The sequence below is a fragment of the Temnothorax americanus genome, unplaced genomic scaffold (assembly GCF_048541705.1).
Source record: "Temnothorax americanus isolate GAGA-0224 unplaced genomic scaffold, ASM4854170v1 Scaffold91, whole genome shotgun sequence".
NCBI classification, from domain to species: Eukaryota; Metazoa; Arthropoda; class Insecta; order Hymenoptera; family Formicidae; genus Temnothorax; species Temnothorax americanus.
In genome coordinates, this window is record NW_027509814.1 from 452319 (window position 1) to 470288 (window position 17970).

General features: G+C 41.8%; 2 protein-coding genes across 8 annotated transcripts; one reads left to right on the forward strand and one right to left on the reverse strand.

Annotated features, from left to right (window-relative positions):
- The first annotated feature begins 1298 nt into the window (after positions 1-1298).
- On the forward strand, positions 1299-14072 carry Pcf11 (Pcf11 cleavage and polyadenylation factor subunit). Of its 7 annotated transcripts, none has more exons than XM_077425805.1 (17): positions 1299-1483; positions 2874-3102; positions 4729-4854; positions 5360-5542; positions 5649-5873; positions 6013-6117; positions 6493-7702; positions 8168-8279; positions 8352-9707; positions 9805-10047; positions 10134-10486; positions 10577-10835; positions 10931-11157; positions 11406-11647; positions 11769-11783; positions 12110-12617; positions 12705-14072. In XM_077425805.1, exons 1-17 carry the CDS (start codon positions 1314-1316, stop codon positions 13043-13045), a joined length of 5904 nt encoding a protein of 1967 aa, XP_077281931.1. In that variant the 5' UTR covers positions 1299-1313; the 3' UTR covers positions 13046-14072. The 7 variants fall into 7 exon arrangements, with proteins under 7 accessions (XP_077281931.1, XP_077281932.1, XP_077281934.1 ...); XM_077425806.1 differs by having other exon boundaries at positions 8171-8279; XM_077425809.1 differs by lacking the exon at positions 1299-1483 and adding an exon at positions 1532-1699.
- Positions 14073-14219: 147 nt separating this feature from the next.
- On the reverse strand, positions 14220-17309 carry Asnrs-m (asparagine--tRNA ligase, mitochondrial). The gene is made up of 4 exons (XM_077425813.1): positions 17049-17309; positions 16100-16674; positions 15540-15987; positions 14220-14757 (listed from the first exon to the last, which is right to left on the reverse strand). The coding sequence occupies exons 1-4, from the start codon at positions 17175-17177 to the stop codon at positions 14497-14499; spliced, it is 1413 nt and encodes a 470-aa protein (XP_077281939.1). The 5' UTR covers positions 17178-17309; the 3' UTR covers positions 14220-14496.
- Between the last annotated feature and the right edge of the window lie 661 nt (positions 17310-17970).

Consider the following 17970-nt stretch of genomic DNA (forward strand, 5'->3'; position numbering starts at 1 on the left):
CTTTTGCGTTTCAAGAAGATCAACAGGCAAACTATTTGTATTTATATTACAATATTATAATATAATCTCTTTTTTTTTTTTAACTAACATAATCCTTTGATTTGTTCGAAAGTTAGCCGCTCGATTTTCACTTTTAGCTTTACATCTATCAAGCGTAGAGTTTACCTGTTAATTTATATTTAACATGTCATGTATTTAAATAATGAGTAATCAAGGAAGGGGTTAACAACCATAAGTTGTTTTCATCTTAATATATCACACTGACAGATTATGATTTTGATTTTATACCGTGTATAGTATTTTATAGGGATTAATTTTTGCCGTCATCGATTACAATTCTTTGGAAAACAATTTAAATTTATTGACTTTTTATTGCATTTTATTGTAACTTGTTACATCATTCCGTTTAAAATTATTGATTATTATTATACTTGCGCAATTAAGTCCGACATTAATCATAGCTATTTTATCTAACTGTTTTGACGTATACCTATATATAAGAGTCGACTATACAGTATAGGTATATAATGGCCTAGTTTACACCGATCTCTTGATACGCGTATTAAATAGTATATTTGAGTTGATCAGCCAATAATCGAACTAATTTACTAGTTATTTACTATTTAATACGCGTATATATCAAGTGATCGATGTAAACTAGGCCATTATCTTTTCTAAAGCAAACAGTATTATTTCTATGGTTAATTAACGCGTTGTTATTAGTTAATTAATGCACAATAAAATATATTCATAAGAAATGATATCTTTTATATGTTTTTAAGTTTCACATCCAACTACGAGTATTATTAGAACTCGTGCAACGTTAAATTATTAAAATACAAAAATTTTCAAATACGTTTCGATATAAAATCTTGGGACACTCGGAATGTATCCGATATCTAGCCCAATAGGAGAATTTGCATATCTGGGAACTTTTACTTAGCGTCCTTTCGTGATGAATTTCAGGCATCTAAATTTTCACTCCTGTAGCCAATTATCCTTCGTTCGAACGGAAAGCGGAGCATTGATTCGCCGCCGTCCGCGCACCGTTGCACAGTGTTGTCGCGTCGTACGGTCGTACGTCGTACGGGGAGAAATTCGCCAAAAGCTGTTTTCGGTTTCTAGGCGCACTTCACGGCAAATAGAAACGAGTTTACGTGACTCGTTGCACGAGCGATCGCAGCGACGCCGGTCGCTGCTGAAACGCGCCCGACGATTGGTTCTCCCGAGGAGGACCAACCGCTCTCGTGCGTCACCGCCGTCCAATGAGAAACGACGTTGCATCGCGCGCCGTCCCGTCGCGGCAGTGTGGTATGGTATGCGCGGCGGCCATTTCACCGCACATTTTACGTGGAGATCCTGTTCGCGTAAGCAGTAGTGTAGTGCGACGCGCGTACTTTTTTCGACGATCCCGTCCAAGTACGGGGCGTATTAACATCACACGGGCTGTGTCTGCCTGCGTCGCGCGATGCGCTGAGGAAAGGTAATTAATCGTCGGTAAAGAGATAGTAGAAAAAAGAAGCGTACGGGGGACACGAGTTTCGCGGAGAGAGACACGGAAGGCGAGACGACGACGGCGACGGCGACGGCAACGGCGGCGGCTCCAGATGCGCGCTGGACGCCTCGCGGCCGCGCGACCCTGCTGCCTGGTGGACGGCGACGAGTCGTCGCGTCCGGGAGGACTCTCGCGCGGATTCCGGTGGGGAAAATCGCCGCTTCGATCGCGGTGGAGAGCGAGAGCGAGAGAGCGGGTGCGCGAGACGGAGACCGCGAGTGAAATCGATAAAAGTGTTCCTCTCTCCGCGTACGGAGAGACGTGCCGCCGACCTTCCCGTCCAGAGCCCGCGGATGGTATTACGTAAACACCAGTCGTCGGAGTCCCTCCTCGGCCCGAGTCGGGAGTGACGCCCCCAGGGTTACCCCGAATCCGGGCCGGATTTCAGCTGCGCGATCCCTTTAACGGTGGGCGCACGTCGGAACGTGTCGCGACGCGTCGCCCAGCTGCGCTTCGTCTCGCTTTCCCGTCCCAGATTTTTCGTCTCGGCGCGACCGCGAGAAGCGGGGGCTTTCCTTTTCGGAACGGGACGGCCGCAAAAAGCCGCCGTCGCCGCCGCCGTTGCTCGACCGTGACGTCCCGCGACGTACGTTTTTCGTCTCCCGACGGGGACCGTCTTCTCCGGGTGAATCATCCCGCGGGAATTGGCGCGTTCCCCGGGTGAATCATCCCTCCGGACGGTTTGTCTTGGTGATAATTTGTGCGCGAACACGACGTTGGGGCGCGTTTCGAGGCTTGCTGGAAGCAAGTGGCGTCCTGAAGGACGCGCTCGCGCTCCTTCGGGAGGTGGCACGTTACCGAGCTTCCAGCCGCGTGTGGTAACGCTTTCCAGATTCTGTGTAGGATTTTTCGGAGCGTGGGTCTAGTTGGGACTCGTGCCGATGCGTGTTTTGCAACAGGTTTTCTGGAAAAACACGCAGATTTTCACGAGCGAGATAATTGAGATGATGTAATACCCGTCGTTACGCGTGAAATTATAAAAAGCATGCTAAACATTTATATTTAAGAGCCGGAGATTACCAGGATCTCGATTTCCTTGAAACATATTTTAATATATTTTAATTATAAACTGTATGTATATAATCTTCGTCACAAAGCATTCATTCAACTCTGTGTTTAGATATTTTATTTTATTTAATATCAAAACACACACATTTAAGGGATCATTGTTCCAAGGGGGAATTATAAAAGCTGTAAAAAGTTTTTTTATATTTGCCTAATACATAAAAAAATTGCTTCTTTTTTTTTAAATTATTTTTAGTATTTCTTATTAAAGGGTAAAATTTTTACTACACATTGCATGTCCTTTATGTTACAGTTCGAATTCCTGTTCTCGGTTCGATCAGGGTCTCGCGCGTTTGTCCGCTCGTAGTGGCATCATGTTCGCGTCAACCAAATCCAAAGAAGTCGCAGAGGAGTACATCTCATCTCTGTCTGATCTTACGATTAACAGTAAGCCGCTTATCAACATGCTCACCATGCTGGCCGAAGATAACATCGAACACGCATCGGCGATAGTGCAAGCCGTCGAGGATCATCTGCAAAAGGTTACCTAATATCTACCATAGTTACACCTAAAATACGGATTTTTCGAGATTAATAATTTCGTGCATCAATGTTAACTCGCGTAGAACCGTAGACTTTTTTCCCTTCACCGTTAACGTTTTTATTTTTAATTGCAAAGTTTCCTTTTGTAGGCATAACGAAAAATCTTTTGTTGCGTCACGTGGCATAACGGTCCTATTATATGTGATATTGTCTGTTGTTTCTCTTTGCATCGCGCACAATTCGCGAATTATTTATAAAGATATAAACAGCCTGTGTGTATTTTTGTAAAGAATAACTGATGGGTTTTTTATCGAGGCAAAAAATCAGAAGGCGTGTGTAAAAAAAACCGCAATAATTTGAGACTGCGTTATATAAGAAGCAATATTTTATAACAAGGTTTATAGTAGTTATATTACATTATGTGTCTCAAAACAAATAAAATATTATTAAAACTTATCGACTTCAATATTGTATTTATGTAAAATTCCAAATATGCTACGTACATTTTATTAGTCGAGATATCCGATACGTTCGTGTCCAATCTCAGTTGATTTATATTTATATTTTATTGAACCATATAATAAAAGGCTTGTGTACATACTGTGTTAAATGCTTAGGATTATGTAATGCCTACGTGATATTACTACATAAGAACACATACTCGTGCTTGAATAAAATACAATTTATCCACGAATTTGTCGATTTTTTAGGAATGCAATAATCGACTTCGACAATATGTGAATTTTAAAGAGTACAGGGGAAAAACGATCAATGTCCATCCGGAGTAATTTCAAGAAGAACGCCAGTTTTAAGTTTCGAGACATCGGATAGTTCACGTTACGTGCGTTATAGATTTTCAGTGCTGGCAGTGAATATTGGAACGCAGCCTTAGTGTTTACTAATGGCTCTTCCTCACAAGCGCGTGAACCGTGATCGTTTTTCCCCAGCGCTACACAATTCTTTCGGCCTTACTTTCAATGAATTGTAACTGTTCTCGATCAAAACAGATAAGAATGATGAAAGTTCTTTGAAAATGCCACGAGACAGCATGATCAATTTCGACAAAAAGTGGACTTTGATCGTTTTTCCCCTGTACCCTTCATTTTCATGAAAAAAATGTTCCGAAATTATATCCATCTTCCCTTAGCTATACATTCTTTAACAAATTTACAATGGACATTTTCCCAATGGAAATTTGATAGGTGGCTATTTATCATTGCACTTTTTTACTTGCAGCATTAAATGTACTGGCAATTCAGCCGCAGTTTAAGTATCTGTACAAATAAAATATATTTATAACTAATTGAAAAATATAAGATTTTACTATGTGTGTTACCCTTGCGAAATTATCCTATTGAAATTTAATACAGCAGAGCCTCGATCTTCTACGTTAAGCACTTTCGTAATTAGGCTTCCTATCAAGCTGTTCCAAGGAAAAATGGACTTCAAATTGAAAGAATATGTAGTTGAAGAGAAACTATATTTTTTCGGAATCATCATATGATTTCAGAATGTGCGTGTATATTGAGATATTTTTAAATAACCGCGCACATATAATAGCTTAAGTAATCTTTATTAAGTAATTAGTGAGGTAGCGTATTGTGCATATTGTTGTGTTTTATTAGGTGAGAAGTGACATCAAGTTACCGGTACTCTATCTCATCGACTCGATTGTCAAGAATGTGAATGGCGACTATCTGAATCTCTTCACGCAAAACATTGTAAACACATTCTGCGGCGTGTTTGAGAAGGTAAATATCTTTATTGTTTTCATATGATCACCGATACAGAATACCATCAGGGACAAGCGCGACTTCTTCCTCGCGATTGACGATCTGTCGCTGACCGGGAGTAACCTTTGCTTTCTATCCGCACGCAATGAAGCAAAACTACAAACTCTACGAAGTTTCTGAAAGGAATATTTCATAGCGTGTATAGAACCTGGCACTTTATATTTCACGATGACATAAGATAATTGTTTGATCAATATAACATCCAACTCACCTCGCAACTCTGAAAGCCTTTATAGATACGGAGTTTTATATATTGGTTTTTCCTTTCAGAAAGGATATAAATATTTACATCTCGAATTCTCAGAAAAATCTTAATAAACAAAAACAAAAGAATTCTATCGAATATATATGCGAAAGAGTTGGCGATATCTTTGAAATTTAAAATGATTGATCTCACGCCAAAGTTTCTCTCGGCTTCTTTTTAATTTCGTAATTGATTGCCAATTGCCATTTTCCTAAATAGGTCGACGAGAACACGAGAGCCAGCATGTGGAAGCTGCGACAAACGTGGAGCGATGTATTTCCACCGCAGAAATTATTGACATTAGATTATCAGGTACAACATATTGATCCTGCATGGCCAATCATCTCATCCGCTAGCATCCCTTCAGGATCCATACATGTCAACCCAAGATTTCTTTCAATGGTAAGTTTCATATATATATATATATATATATATATATAAGATTGTATATGTGCAAGGAAAATGTATTATTATTATAATATCACGGTTTGCATATTAATTTTTTCAGCCTCAACAAACTGCAACGTCAATTGTTCCGCCTGTTAAATTGTCACCAGGAGAACCGGCAACAACAACAGAAGCAGTCATGCGAGAACAGTTGCTGAAGAAGCAACGAGAATTGTTAGAATTGCAAAAGAAGAAAATCGAGTTAGAATTGTTGCAGGCTAAAGCGAGTTTAGAGCAACAGCAGAGGCAGCTTGACAAACAAGCTGGAAGCTTGAAGACAGAAGTGGTAAGTTCTACTTAGTCAGTTTTTGTAAATAGATATCAACTGAGACTCTATTATATAGTTTTTTTTTCGCAGTTTGACGCTTCACTGCGCCGGGCTTTCTTTATATGAATAGTGTATATATATATTTTTGTTGTTATAGATTGTGTCCACTGCACATGTTGCGCCAACTACGGAGACAACGACGCAGGCGAAATCTATAGCACCTCTAGTGCCAAATCAAACTCCAAAACAAGTAGCAAAACAAGTAAGTTAAATATGTCACATATAATTAAAGAAACCTGCGGTTCCACAGACCGAGTCGGGTCTTGGTCTGTCTCAATTTGAAGGTTTCGTAATTTTGAGAGTTTTGAATGGGGGTTTTTTTTTTCTTTTTTTTTTTCGAGAATGGGTTACTAACCCACTAATCCTTATTCTGGAGTATTAAAGATCCGCTTCACACAGATTACGAATTTAAAAATCTATATATGGCATGAGATCAAATCCGAAGTTATGAGTCTATCGCTTTTGTACGGAATCATGCGACATTGCATATATATATATATATATATATATATATATATATATATATAATTGTTGAATATTAGCAGTTAAGATTAATAACATTTTTATTTGCTTATAGTTTCCAGCAGCGGCGGCATCGCTTTTAAAGAACGCAGGAACAAACAGCGGTCCACGAATCGCACCAGCTAGTAGTATAGCAGTAGCGTCGGCTAAACCAGTCTCGCGAGATCCACGTTTGAAGCCCACTCCTGCTGTTCAGGATGTGGCGGTGCCAACGGTAAATCCACGACAACGACCGGGTACGACCAGTCCGAAAGAAGTGCGGAGTGAAGGTCAAACGCAGCAAGTGGCAAATACAATTGTAACTTCAAACCAATTAAAACAGCAGATACTTTCGAAATCGGCTGTAACTATCAACAAGCCTCCGGCGAATCCTGCCGGATCCGATAATCCGACGTTATTAAACGTTATTAATAACAATAATGCTGATAATAATAGCAATAATAAAAATTTCAGTAGTAACATAAATAAAGATGCTGTCTTGCATCGAACAAGTCAAAAGAAAGATCCTCGATTAAATAGTAATAGTAGTGGTAACCTAAACAGTAACAACTCCAAAAACAGCCAGAGTTTATCGGTTTCCAGTAATAACTCGTCTTCAGTATTATCAACGGGCAATCGAGGAAGTGGAGGTAGTGACGTCAACAAGTCGAAAGACTCGAAGAGCTCGAACTCGCGCGGCTCTTCCTCGTCTTCGGCTGACAAGTCTTCCACTTCCTCCAAGTCATCGCATAGGAAATTAGGTAATAAGTCGCGATCTAAACAGCCTCAGATATGTCCGAGTAAGATTCCGAAAGTCGACAGAGACTCGAGTCCGATTAGGTCAAAATCTCGTGAGAAAGACAGCGGAGACAGTTCACCGTCACGTACCTCTCCACAATCCTCCTTCCAAGCCTCGAAAAACCGCAAGAAGAATACGAAATCGAGAAAGCGTAGTCCAAGTCCTCCGTATAGAATCCCCAGGCGTAACGACGCGAAATCGAGCTCGAACTTGAACAATTCCGGTGGTGTTACTGAGGAGGAGCAATCTGGATCGCTGATAGTATCTCCTCCTCATCCACCCGCATTCAAAGAGATCAGGCCGAACGCTAGACAGAGAAATTATGTAAGACGAAATAAAGACGACAGTCTTAGTCCGGAACGTTCCCCAGCCAGTGCTGGAAATACTCAAATCGCTGCCGAGCCAACATTGGAATCCTCTAGCAAAGACGAAGATCTCAGGGCACCACTGTCTCTACCTGGAGCCGCTGTTTCCTTATCCGAAAAGAGTGAGTCAACAGTGTTTGGCAACACATATCTATATGTAACGACCAGTAACACTATTCATGAATATCTGCCATCTATTTCAATTGTGCATGTAAGAGTATCTACCAATTTTCCTACGTGCTTTCTCTAGTTACTGCTAAAAATTCTGTCTTGAATATTTTCTCATAAAGGTGACTACAATGTTTGCTTCATCTCTGGTAGCAATTGCAAGACTGTAACAGGTGATATCTCTAAAAAGTAGTATTCTTCAACTTGTACTAACTTCTCTTGCGCTCAAAATTTATATAATTCCAATTACTTTGGTGAAATTTTTCTTAACGTGCATTTCTTCAGGAAAATATTGCCCGAAAATCTTATTCTCCGAAATGCATTAGGGATATATGATAAAAAAAGAGAAACGGTAACATTAATTTAATTCGTGATGAATTTGTCTCGCACGAGTTACTCTATCTTGAATTCTTTTCCAGAAGAAGATTTAGATCTACGAGTATTACCATCGGTTAACACTAACAAAAGACGTAGTGAGGAATGTGTAGAGGCGACTCCATCGAAGAAAACCAAGGCTGAGAAATTTGACGCGTATGTATCGTTTATTAATTACGTTAATCTCACGTGTACAATAAGTTGCAAGACTTCCTTTATATTTCACAGATTATTCGGTAACGAAGACGTGGATTTGCGCACGTTGACGCATCCTAAAGCCGGTCGACCTCCGACGCCTCCACCGCCCGTGATTTCCGGGGAGGATGGAAAAGATGGTTGGGCAAAGTTAAAGACGCCCACGAAGAATGACAGAGATAAGCAAGTTAACAACGTCGACGATAAGCGCGAGAGGGACCGTAATAGGGATAGATTAGGACGTCTTAGACTCTATAACAAGCTCCCGGATGATCCTAAAGAGAGAAGAAGAACGTTATCGAACGAGGAACAGGACACCAGGCCAGGGCGCAGAGGTCGGGAGAATGATAAGCCCGAGAGAAATGACGATAGAAATATTGAGATAATAATGAAGCAAGCCGCCGAGCAGTTGAACCAGGGATCGATCACAAAAACCCAGTACAACACATTGATACAAGAAGTATTGCATATGAGCGAGGACCGGAAATTGCGGGCGGCGCAGCGTAAGGAGAAAGAGACTGGCACTGTGATATGGGAGAAGGGTATCAACATGGACATATCTGGCCCCGGGGATCGCGTCGCGACATTCAGCCCGTCCAACGATAAGGAGATGATGCGAAACAAGGAGCATCCGATACCACGAAACCCGAACGGCCCGAGATGGCAGAATCAGCCGTGGCAACAACCGTGGGCGCATCCGCCGGGGCCACCGTATGGCGGACCGCAAGGACACTTCAATTCGGACATGAGATCTGTCGGTCCTTGGCAGAATCCGCGACACTTCGGGCCGATGCGACCGGATTATCAGTATCATAGCGGTTTCAATCATAATATGGGACCCAATCCGCGTTTAGGACCCGGTATAATGGGTCCGATGGGTCCTAATGGGCCGATCATGTCGAATCTTTTGCCGAACGGTCCAATGGGACCAATGGGACCTATGTCAAACTCTCCTATGGCGATGGGTTGTCATCCCGCGATGATGATGAACAACGGACCAATGAGTAATCTTATGACAAACATGCCACCTCTGACGTCTGGCAGGAACGTATCGCCGAACACATCCGCCAAGTACGACCTCGAGGATAACGATCAAAGTTACGGTAACTCGAAGAATCCGAGTTCGCACAGCCGCGAATTGCCGCCGCCAGACTCGAAACTGTTGGCTGAGATAGCGAGAGATACCATGAAGTCCATAAATATTGACAATATACCGCGAGAGATTCGTTATTACGGGCAAACCGGTGTGGTGTTCATGAACTGGGACGATCCACGAGAGATCGGTTTTCAGGACGGCATAAGAAGAATATTGATTGACGAGAAAGATACCATAACTTGCGCATTTAACGATCAATACAAGGAGTTTATGTACGAGGGAGAGGTGCATAGGTGGGTACATCATATCCAGATGTTACTTGAACTGTACTCTAAATATTCCGATACATTCGGAATTGCAATAATATCGCGAATTTTGTGTTTTTTTCAGAATCAAATTGGGAGCACCCACTCGAGAATTATACGTTGATGATTGCTGGTACGAGTGTTACTTTGGCGGTATGTCGATAACAATCGAACTCGGCGGGAAAAAAGTCAGCGTGAAACTGGAGGGTCCTCCGCCGCAAGTTAAGATCGGCACCGTGAAGCGAACGGATCTCGTAGTCGCAAAAATTAATCTTATCATCAATGCACGCAATATGGTGCCGGTGTTTCTAGACGCGAAACCACAAATGTAAGTACATTTCCCGCGGCGTGCGATTTTAAAGAATTACATCATAAATCTGCGTTTTTGTAATCTCATGCTCGTTTCTTTTACAGATTCGAAATCGAGGGAAAGCCTCATACGTTAGAATTCACTGATGCATTGCAGACAGTTCTTCTAAATGGACGACCGTTTAAGGTCGAATTTGGGGGCTTACCTAAGCCTATTATTGTCAGAGACAAGAAGCATTTTATTAGGTTTTCAGTATTGCCTAGAGGAGTGCGTGCTGGTCATGTTAAAATCACCGGAATGCGAGGCGAAGGTCCCAGCGAATCGCCACCACCAGCGACGCCTATAGTAGCCCAAAAACCGAAGATAGACACTGCCCCTGTGCCAAGCCAATTGCCGGCTATAGAACACGAATCCACGTCGCAAGATGGTCTAGATTTTACTTCTACTTCAAAGCCAGGTGAAAAATTAACTCCATTACGTATTCTCTATATTATAATTCTTTAATTGTTAAATTATTATGATTTAATAATTATTGATATAATTTTAGACCTGCAATTAGATATATTGTCGTCAGTTCTACCATCAGCGATGGCGCCGTCGTCCGGTTTGTCGTATCAAGCCGAACCCGTGGAAAATCCGTCCGCACCAGCACCGACATTGCCACTGAATATGAGCGAATTGTTCCAAAGATTGGTTGAGACTGGTATCGTTCCCAATCTCTCGGAACAAAAGAAACAGGAGGAAGAAGAGAAGAAAGATCCTGAAATTACTCCAGTGTCCTTTGACAAACCGGAAACCCTCAAGATGTAAGTTATCGTCTATCGACGTCGTATTTGTTCTTCGTAATATATAAGTGAGACAAGATCAAATTTCGGATATCAAACGACTGTTTCTTTTACAGTAAACAGCCAGCAATCGCAACAGCGTTGTACAGTGGCATGCAATGCAGTTCTTGTGGCGCCAGATTCGCACCTGAGTTGGCTACTCGATACAGCCACCATCTGGATTGGCACTTTAGACAAAACAGGCGTGAACGAGACTCTGCGAGAAAAGCGCATTCCCGGCCCTGGTATTACGATGTCAGCGATTGGATACAGTTTGAGGAGATCGAAGATTTGGAGGACAGAGGTTCGTATATTTTTTTACCCTTTTTACGCGTTACTCAAAGAGTTCCAGAAATTCGAACATAATGTCAGGCCAGCCGAATTGTAGGCGGCAGTATTTAGCTCAGCAAACGAGCGAGAGGATATTCGGAGCGTAAGACTCGGATAACTTAATAATTAAGAGTAAACGAAACCAGACGCGTTCGATTGCTCGACTATAATGACGCCTCGTCGCTTCTTTATCTTATAAACCTCGTTTTCTCTTTTTTTCAGCGCAAAGTTGGTTCGAGACTGAGAAACAGACGGCAGAAACGGAAGGTATGGCTACCGATGATTCGCCGCAGGAAACGTTGCAGCCCAGCGTGCCGACCGGCAGCGACGAAGAATCGCGATGCCAAGTGTGCCACGACGCATTTGAGCAGTTCTATAATGAGGAAAAGGAGGAGTGGCATTTGAGACCGGCAGTTAATTACGAGAGCAAGAATTACCATCCGCTGTGTCTAGAGGATTATAAGGTTTGTGGTGTCTCCCTATTCTAATCGATGTATACATTTAAATCTTGTCGATATTGAGATATGTCGATATTGTATTCCATTAACAAAACAACGTTTGTTACATTCTTACAAAAAAAAATAGGAAAAAAGTCTAGCGGTACGTGATTCTCTTAATAATTCACCTTCATGGCACATCATTTATAAGCTTTATTGCTCGTAGTAATAGAACAAGTAACTGTCACTTTTTATACACGCAATATTTCCGTTTATTTAAAACATATACGAGAGATGTTTATTTTTTAACAACATGCATCTGAAGGAGTTGAATATTTCACAATTTTTTCTCCATACATGTCGTATAATTATTCTCACTCGCACATATATTGATTGGTTTTGATATAAATAATGTATTTATTTACACCACTGCTGGCATCTTTGAACTTATGCGATTTTAATAATCTGGATCTATTGTTCATACTTTAGAGAGCATTAGAAAAGTCAGCTTTGGCGCTTGAGGAGGCAGTTTCGGAAGTTGAGGAAAATAAGGTAGAATGTTCCGAAGAAACGCCCGGAAATGAAACTAAACAAGAAGAGCCCAATGCAGAAACGTCAAATAAGGAGCAGCTCGAGTCTACAAAGAATTTGAATCAAGTGGAAATAAACATGATGCAAATTTTAGACTCTATTGTTGGGTCAGAGAAAGAGAAGCCTGTTGACACAGAGAACACTGAAGCTCCGCAGACCGATACGGAGACGAAAGAGAATGAAGAAAGTGTCAACGAGAATACCGAAGGTACCATGGAGGACGTTGAGAAAGACGCGCCTACGATAAACAAAGAAGATGAGTCTCCGGGCGAAAGTGCAACCATACCTCTTGAGAACATTAAAATTAAAGAGGAGCCACTGGACGACATTGACGAGCAACCCGACAGCGAAATGTTTGATTTCGCCAACGTGGAAGTCAAAGAGGAACCTATGGAACCTGAACCAGGTATGTGTGTCGGTCTTAGATTATCGTAAACAAACTACTTTCTATTTCACGCAAGCACGTCTCTATAATACTCTGATTTCTCTTCAGATCCCGAACAAATTGTGACTGAATCCGGCACGGTCGACACAACGTATGCCGCAGTGAAAAGCTCCATCGACGGAAACGTGGAATTGGACTCGACACCGGCGGCTATTCCCGCGGCTCCATCGCGAATTAAGATCAATATTACTAAACCGCTGAACATTAACAAAGAGCCGGAGGAGAATAAAGAGAAGGAGAAGGTAGCGGCTGAGACGCCCGTAGAGGAAAACGCGGAACAGCCGTTAGTGGCAGCTTCTATTAAACCGAGTTTGCAGGGTAGGAAGCTATCGAATTTACCTCCCGTAGAAAAAGGGCAGGAATTATCAGGACTTTGTTCTATTATGTAAATAGCGTGTACAAAGTTTGGAAATGAGTCTCTATGCGACGACACAGTGTATAAAGTGCTAGATTTAGGCTTAGATAGAACACGATCTATTTCTAGCTTATTTACATATTGTACATCATAATTTTGTACAGCTTGTACGGCGTGAACTCAAAAAAGTTTCCATAGAAAGATTTTTCGTTCTATGGGATATTTTAACACACGGATACACATGGATATTCTAATCCACGCTTGTCCTCGCGTAGGGTATTTTATCTCTTCTCATTTAGATAAATTTACACAAATTAGTAAGTTTAAATTAATTTATTATGAAATAAATAAATTAATTTATTTATTTTATGAAATAAATTTTTTAATTTAAATTTACTACGTGACTCTTGCATATACACAGTTTGTTCGAACGCACGAACTGAAACCCTTTAATTAGATTCTTATCGAATTCAGTCACGTCGTACAAGTTTAAAGAAAAAAATGTGTGTGAAATGCGTGCAAGTGTGAATATATCCCGAATATTACCATCTCGATGAACGCGGAAAGAAAGAAAGCTGTACATATTTCGTGTAATTTAGGAAGATTGTAGTAGCATTCCTGCGTGAGTGAATGTATTATTTAGCGAGACGCTTTTGTGATCAAGGAAACCATCACGAAGATTTACCGATGATTTACACTTACTGAAAACTTCAAGTACCATTTGTACTTGTTTAAGTTTGATGATGTTTTTACGCTCACTAGAAACTTTCGAGTACCGTTTGTACTTGTGAGTTTGATTGTTAATTTGCATTCACCTGTAACGTTATGTACTATTTGTACTTGTAGGGTGGGGCAAACCCCCTTCGAGATGAATGAGTTCTTTGGGGGGGGAGGGGACGAGTCATTTCAAGGTGTACAAATTATGTGATATATATGGGTTCTACTTGTAATATACATATAAAACTATCAACGGAAAAACAATGACGACGACAAGAATGACGAGTACTACCGCAATTAGATATGCATTATTTTGTTGTATAAAAGAAGACTTGTTTATTACAGGTTTGACTTTCTTTTTAATTAACCTTTCTACTATATCCTTTATAATTATAGCTTCGATGCTACTTAGGGTACGGATTTGAATTCATAACTAGGAATACTTGAAACAATAAAGACATTGATAAAAAGTTAATATTTTCGTTGTATGTCTCAATATTCAATAAACTGCATTCAAAATGGAACCCTTGTATAACTCATTGAAACTTTATCCCGAAAAAATTTAGAAAGTTATTGGATCAGGTTGCAATCGTATCCATCCCAAGAAACCTAAATGCACATTCCAATAATTTATGAAAAGATTTCTTATATAAATTATATGCGACATTGTTTTTCCATTGGGGAGATGGGTTAATCTGTTGCATCAATATGCATTTCTTTTTGTTAGGGGGGAGAGATTAAATGATACAACAACCCTGAAAACTTTATTCATAAATTGCAATTGTGCGGCCATCTGGGGAAAGGCACGGTGTCCTTGATATTGCCGATCCCCAAGACGCATTGCAAGAACCTGTCAAAACCCATTCCATAGCCACCTGTTGGTACATTCCCATATTTACGTAAATCTAAATACCACGAGAGATTCCCCGTGGGAGGTAGTTTCAGCTCTAATTTCTCGTAATCATCCTCACGCATACTGCCTCCTACTAATTCTCCCACACCTGGCACCAGCAGGTCCAGTGCTGCTACCTTTCAAAAGAACATATATAAGATACGTATATAGAAAACCACTGTGAGATATAAATATATTGGAGTGTCCACTGCCATGTTACGCTCGTGGACGGAAAACAATAGGCCTCTTCGTTTTAGCTGAAACTTTTTGCACGGTTTATCTTTCCTCTTTTTCTTTTCACGTTGGAGAGAAAAAGAGAAAAGATGAACTGTGCAAAAAGTTCAGCTAATGTCCATTTCTACCAATGCAGATTAATTTTAATCTTATTTTAACTTCCTTTCAGCTCTTTCTACTTCTAAGAATTAGAAGATAAAAAGTAAGTTAAACTGAGATTAAAGTCAATCTGCATTGGGAGAAATGAGCATAAAACGAACAGGCCTAATCCGGAGATAAATAGACGGGTGCATTCGTCTACGCAGGGCTGCGTGCAGAAACATCACCCGAGTGTTAAAAATCTATAGTACACGTAACTTATGCTGTAAGATTTTTAGCACTTGGGTGATGTTTCTGCATGTAGTCCTACGTAAACAAATGCACCCGACGAGTTAGGATCTCTGTTTTTCTCTGTACAAGTCGCTTGCGCGTATCCTGCAGTTGTCTTTGTCATACAAGTTGTGTACAAAGACAGCTAGCCCAACTATTTACCTCTCTCTCTCTCTCTCTCTCTCTCTCTCTCTCTCTCTCTCTCTCTCTCTCTCTCGGCTCGCGCCGGCCGACCCAGTGGACACTCCAATATACTTATATCATTGTAGGAAACATATATTCTTAAAAATTGAGCATTATTTTTTTGCTGGCTCACCTTTGATGCATCGTCCGCGCATTCTTTCATGTAAAATGGCTTAATTTCTTTCGGCCAGTTAACAACGAACACTGGCACCCCGTCATTATGCCGCACTAAAAACAGTTCGTGCTCTTTCGTGAATGCCTCTCCATACTTGACGGGTCGTTGCAATTGACTCGCATTATCATTTAACACGTTAAGCGCGTCTTCGTACGTTAAACATGCAAATGTTTTGTTCAACCATTGCGGGTCTGGGGCACCGATCGCACGCAGATCCGAGGCGCCCTTCTCAATCATTCGCTCGGTAACTCGCTTCACTAAAAGCTCAACTTCCTCCATCAAATCCTCGATAGACGTGAGAAACGCTAGCTCTGCCTCTAACATGTAAAACTCTGATAAATGCAATCTGGACTTTGAATTTTCTGCCCTGAACGTAGGTCCGAAAGTGTACACTTTTGTGAGGGCTCTGAAAAAGTTCTAACAATACATTCGCATCCCATGATTTTAGCGACGACTGCAAAAAAGATACATGTGTGCAGCGAGATACGTGTCGCCGACAATACGCAATCAAAGATCACCTTGCTACCGCCTCCAGATGCAATTGTCCGGAGACAGTGAGGAAGGCAGCGGTGTCGAAGTAAATCTCGTCCTCGGTTTGACCCTCTTTCCTCATACTTTCTACGACCTCTTTAGACTGCGGCCTGACGACAAACACCTCGCCCGCGCCCTCGCAATCGTTGGACGTCAACATCGGCGTGTGCACGCTTACAAAGCCCCTATCTCTCAGATAATCGCCAATTACCGCGCTGGCGAGATCGCGCAGTCTCAGCAAGCTAGAGAAGCCACGCGTTCTCGGCCTTAGGTGCAAATACTGCCTGATATAGTCCGGATCGTATTTCTTTCTCGGCGCGAAGGGATATCCATCCTCGGATACGTTGCACGCGCCGATCACGCGTACCTCGGTCGCGCGCAGCTCCATTTTGCCGTTAGGTGCGGAGGTCAGCTCTCCATTCACTCTGACGCTACTGCCGTAACGCAGCTCGTCGGGCTTGACCGCCTTCGGCATAACAACTTGCAACATTTCGCACGTTGATCCGTCGGATATGTCGACGAAGACGTTGTCCTTCATTTTCCGCAGCGCGCGTACCCAGCCCTAGGTATGGAGATCAATACATGTCTGTGAGTGAGCGAACAAGTTTAAGCCGGTGGATTCAATTGTAAGCCGTAGACGCGACGGCGAGACGGAAAACGACGCCGAGTCAACGTTAATTTCAAACGCAACCGAACTCTAAATTATGGACAAGCATAAGATAATCATGGGACAGTCATGGAACAACGTCCAAACTTTCCGTCTCTATTAATTATGCAATATCGTTCCAAGCGCCACGGACGTTCGAAAGTGACGGCCGACAGCTGTTTGGAAGACAGCGTGATCTTCCCGGACACCCTTCGGACGTCCCTCGAGCCTTCGCGTTGGTCCGCGACGCGACAAAAGAGAGAGTCCGCGTAATAGAAGCACGCTCTAACCTGTACTTTGGCAGGCTTCCCAATCGCCTCGCTCGACGCCGTATCTAAAATTGACGTGCATTTGTGCGCACCGCACTTGACGACGTCCGCCTTAAGCGGGTGCAGCCTCCCGATATACCTCGTGAGCATTTCCGAGGGCGATACAACTTCCAATAATCGGATCCCGGAAAAAATACCTGCTTCGCGCACGAGTAAGCTCAAAATGGAGTCGTGCGTCGTGCGTCGGGTTTCGGGTTTCGGGATTGCGCGCGGATGGAGAATGGAGATTGTGGAGAACGAGCTAGGCGAATCAAGCCGCATCTTTATTGGCTGCGTTCGGAAACGTCACGCGAGTGCACACGAACGAGTATACTCCTTTCTCTTTCTATCTTAGAAGAAGAAGGGAGAAGGGAGTATACCCGTGTGCGTGTGTGTACCCGGGTGACGTTTCCGACAGGTGCACTTTATGCACTAAGTGCACGTTATAAACTGCACTCCGTATTTTATTTCTTATAAATTTTTAAGAGAAAATAAATTTTATAATTCTTATAAAAAATGCAAAATCGGGCTCTTTAGCGTACTACAGATTAGCTTACTGATTAAAAATAATATCCTAAATTGAATAAGATTCATTCGATACTTTGGCTAAAATCTTGTTATTACGAATCCGTAATTCAAATGTTGTCAAATGTGCAAAAGAACTATGTATACATTATTCATTCTTATTGGAAATATGGTCTATAGATAAAAAAAAAAAAAAATACACAAAAAATATTATATGAATAAAATTGATTAGTAAAATTGCTAGAACAACTTACTGGGCGCGTTCAGCAGACCAAGCCGCTGAGTAGCAGTCGAACGTGATTGGTTCTTACTTTTAGAACCAATTAATCAACGCAGAGTGTTGATAAGACGAACTCAACAGTTGTGTCTGCTGAACGCG

Excerpts from the sequence above, each read along its gene's own strand:
- Pcf11 (XM_077425805.1), top strand. The coding sequence starts at position 1,314 with ATGGTATGCGCGGCGGCCATTTCACCGCACATTTTACGTGGAGATCCT. Across the intron at positions 5,874-6,012 it reads GAAGCTTGAAGACAGAAGTG|ATTGTGTCCACTGCACATGT; the intron begins GTAAGTTCTACT and ends TTGTTGTTATAG. Across the intron at positions 7,703-8,167 it reads TGTTTCCTTATCCGAAAAGA|AAGAAGATTTAGATCTACGA; the intron begins GTGAGTCAACAG and ends ATTCTTTTCCAG.
- Asnrs-m (XM_077425813.1), bottom strand. The coding sequence starts at position 17,177 with ATGCTCACGAGGTATATCGGGAGGCTGCACCCGCTTAAGGCGGACGTC. Across the intron at positions 15,988-16,099 it reads CATCTGGAGGCGGTAGCAAG|AGCCCTCACAAAAGTGTACA; the intron begins GTGATCTTTGAT and ends GAACTTTTTCAG. Across the intron at positions 14,758-15,539 it reads GCGCGGACGATGCATCAAAG|GTAGCAGCACTGGACCTGCT; the intron begins GTGAGCCAGCAA and ends TTCTTTTGAAAG.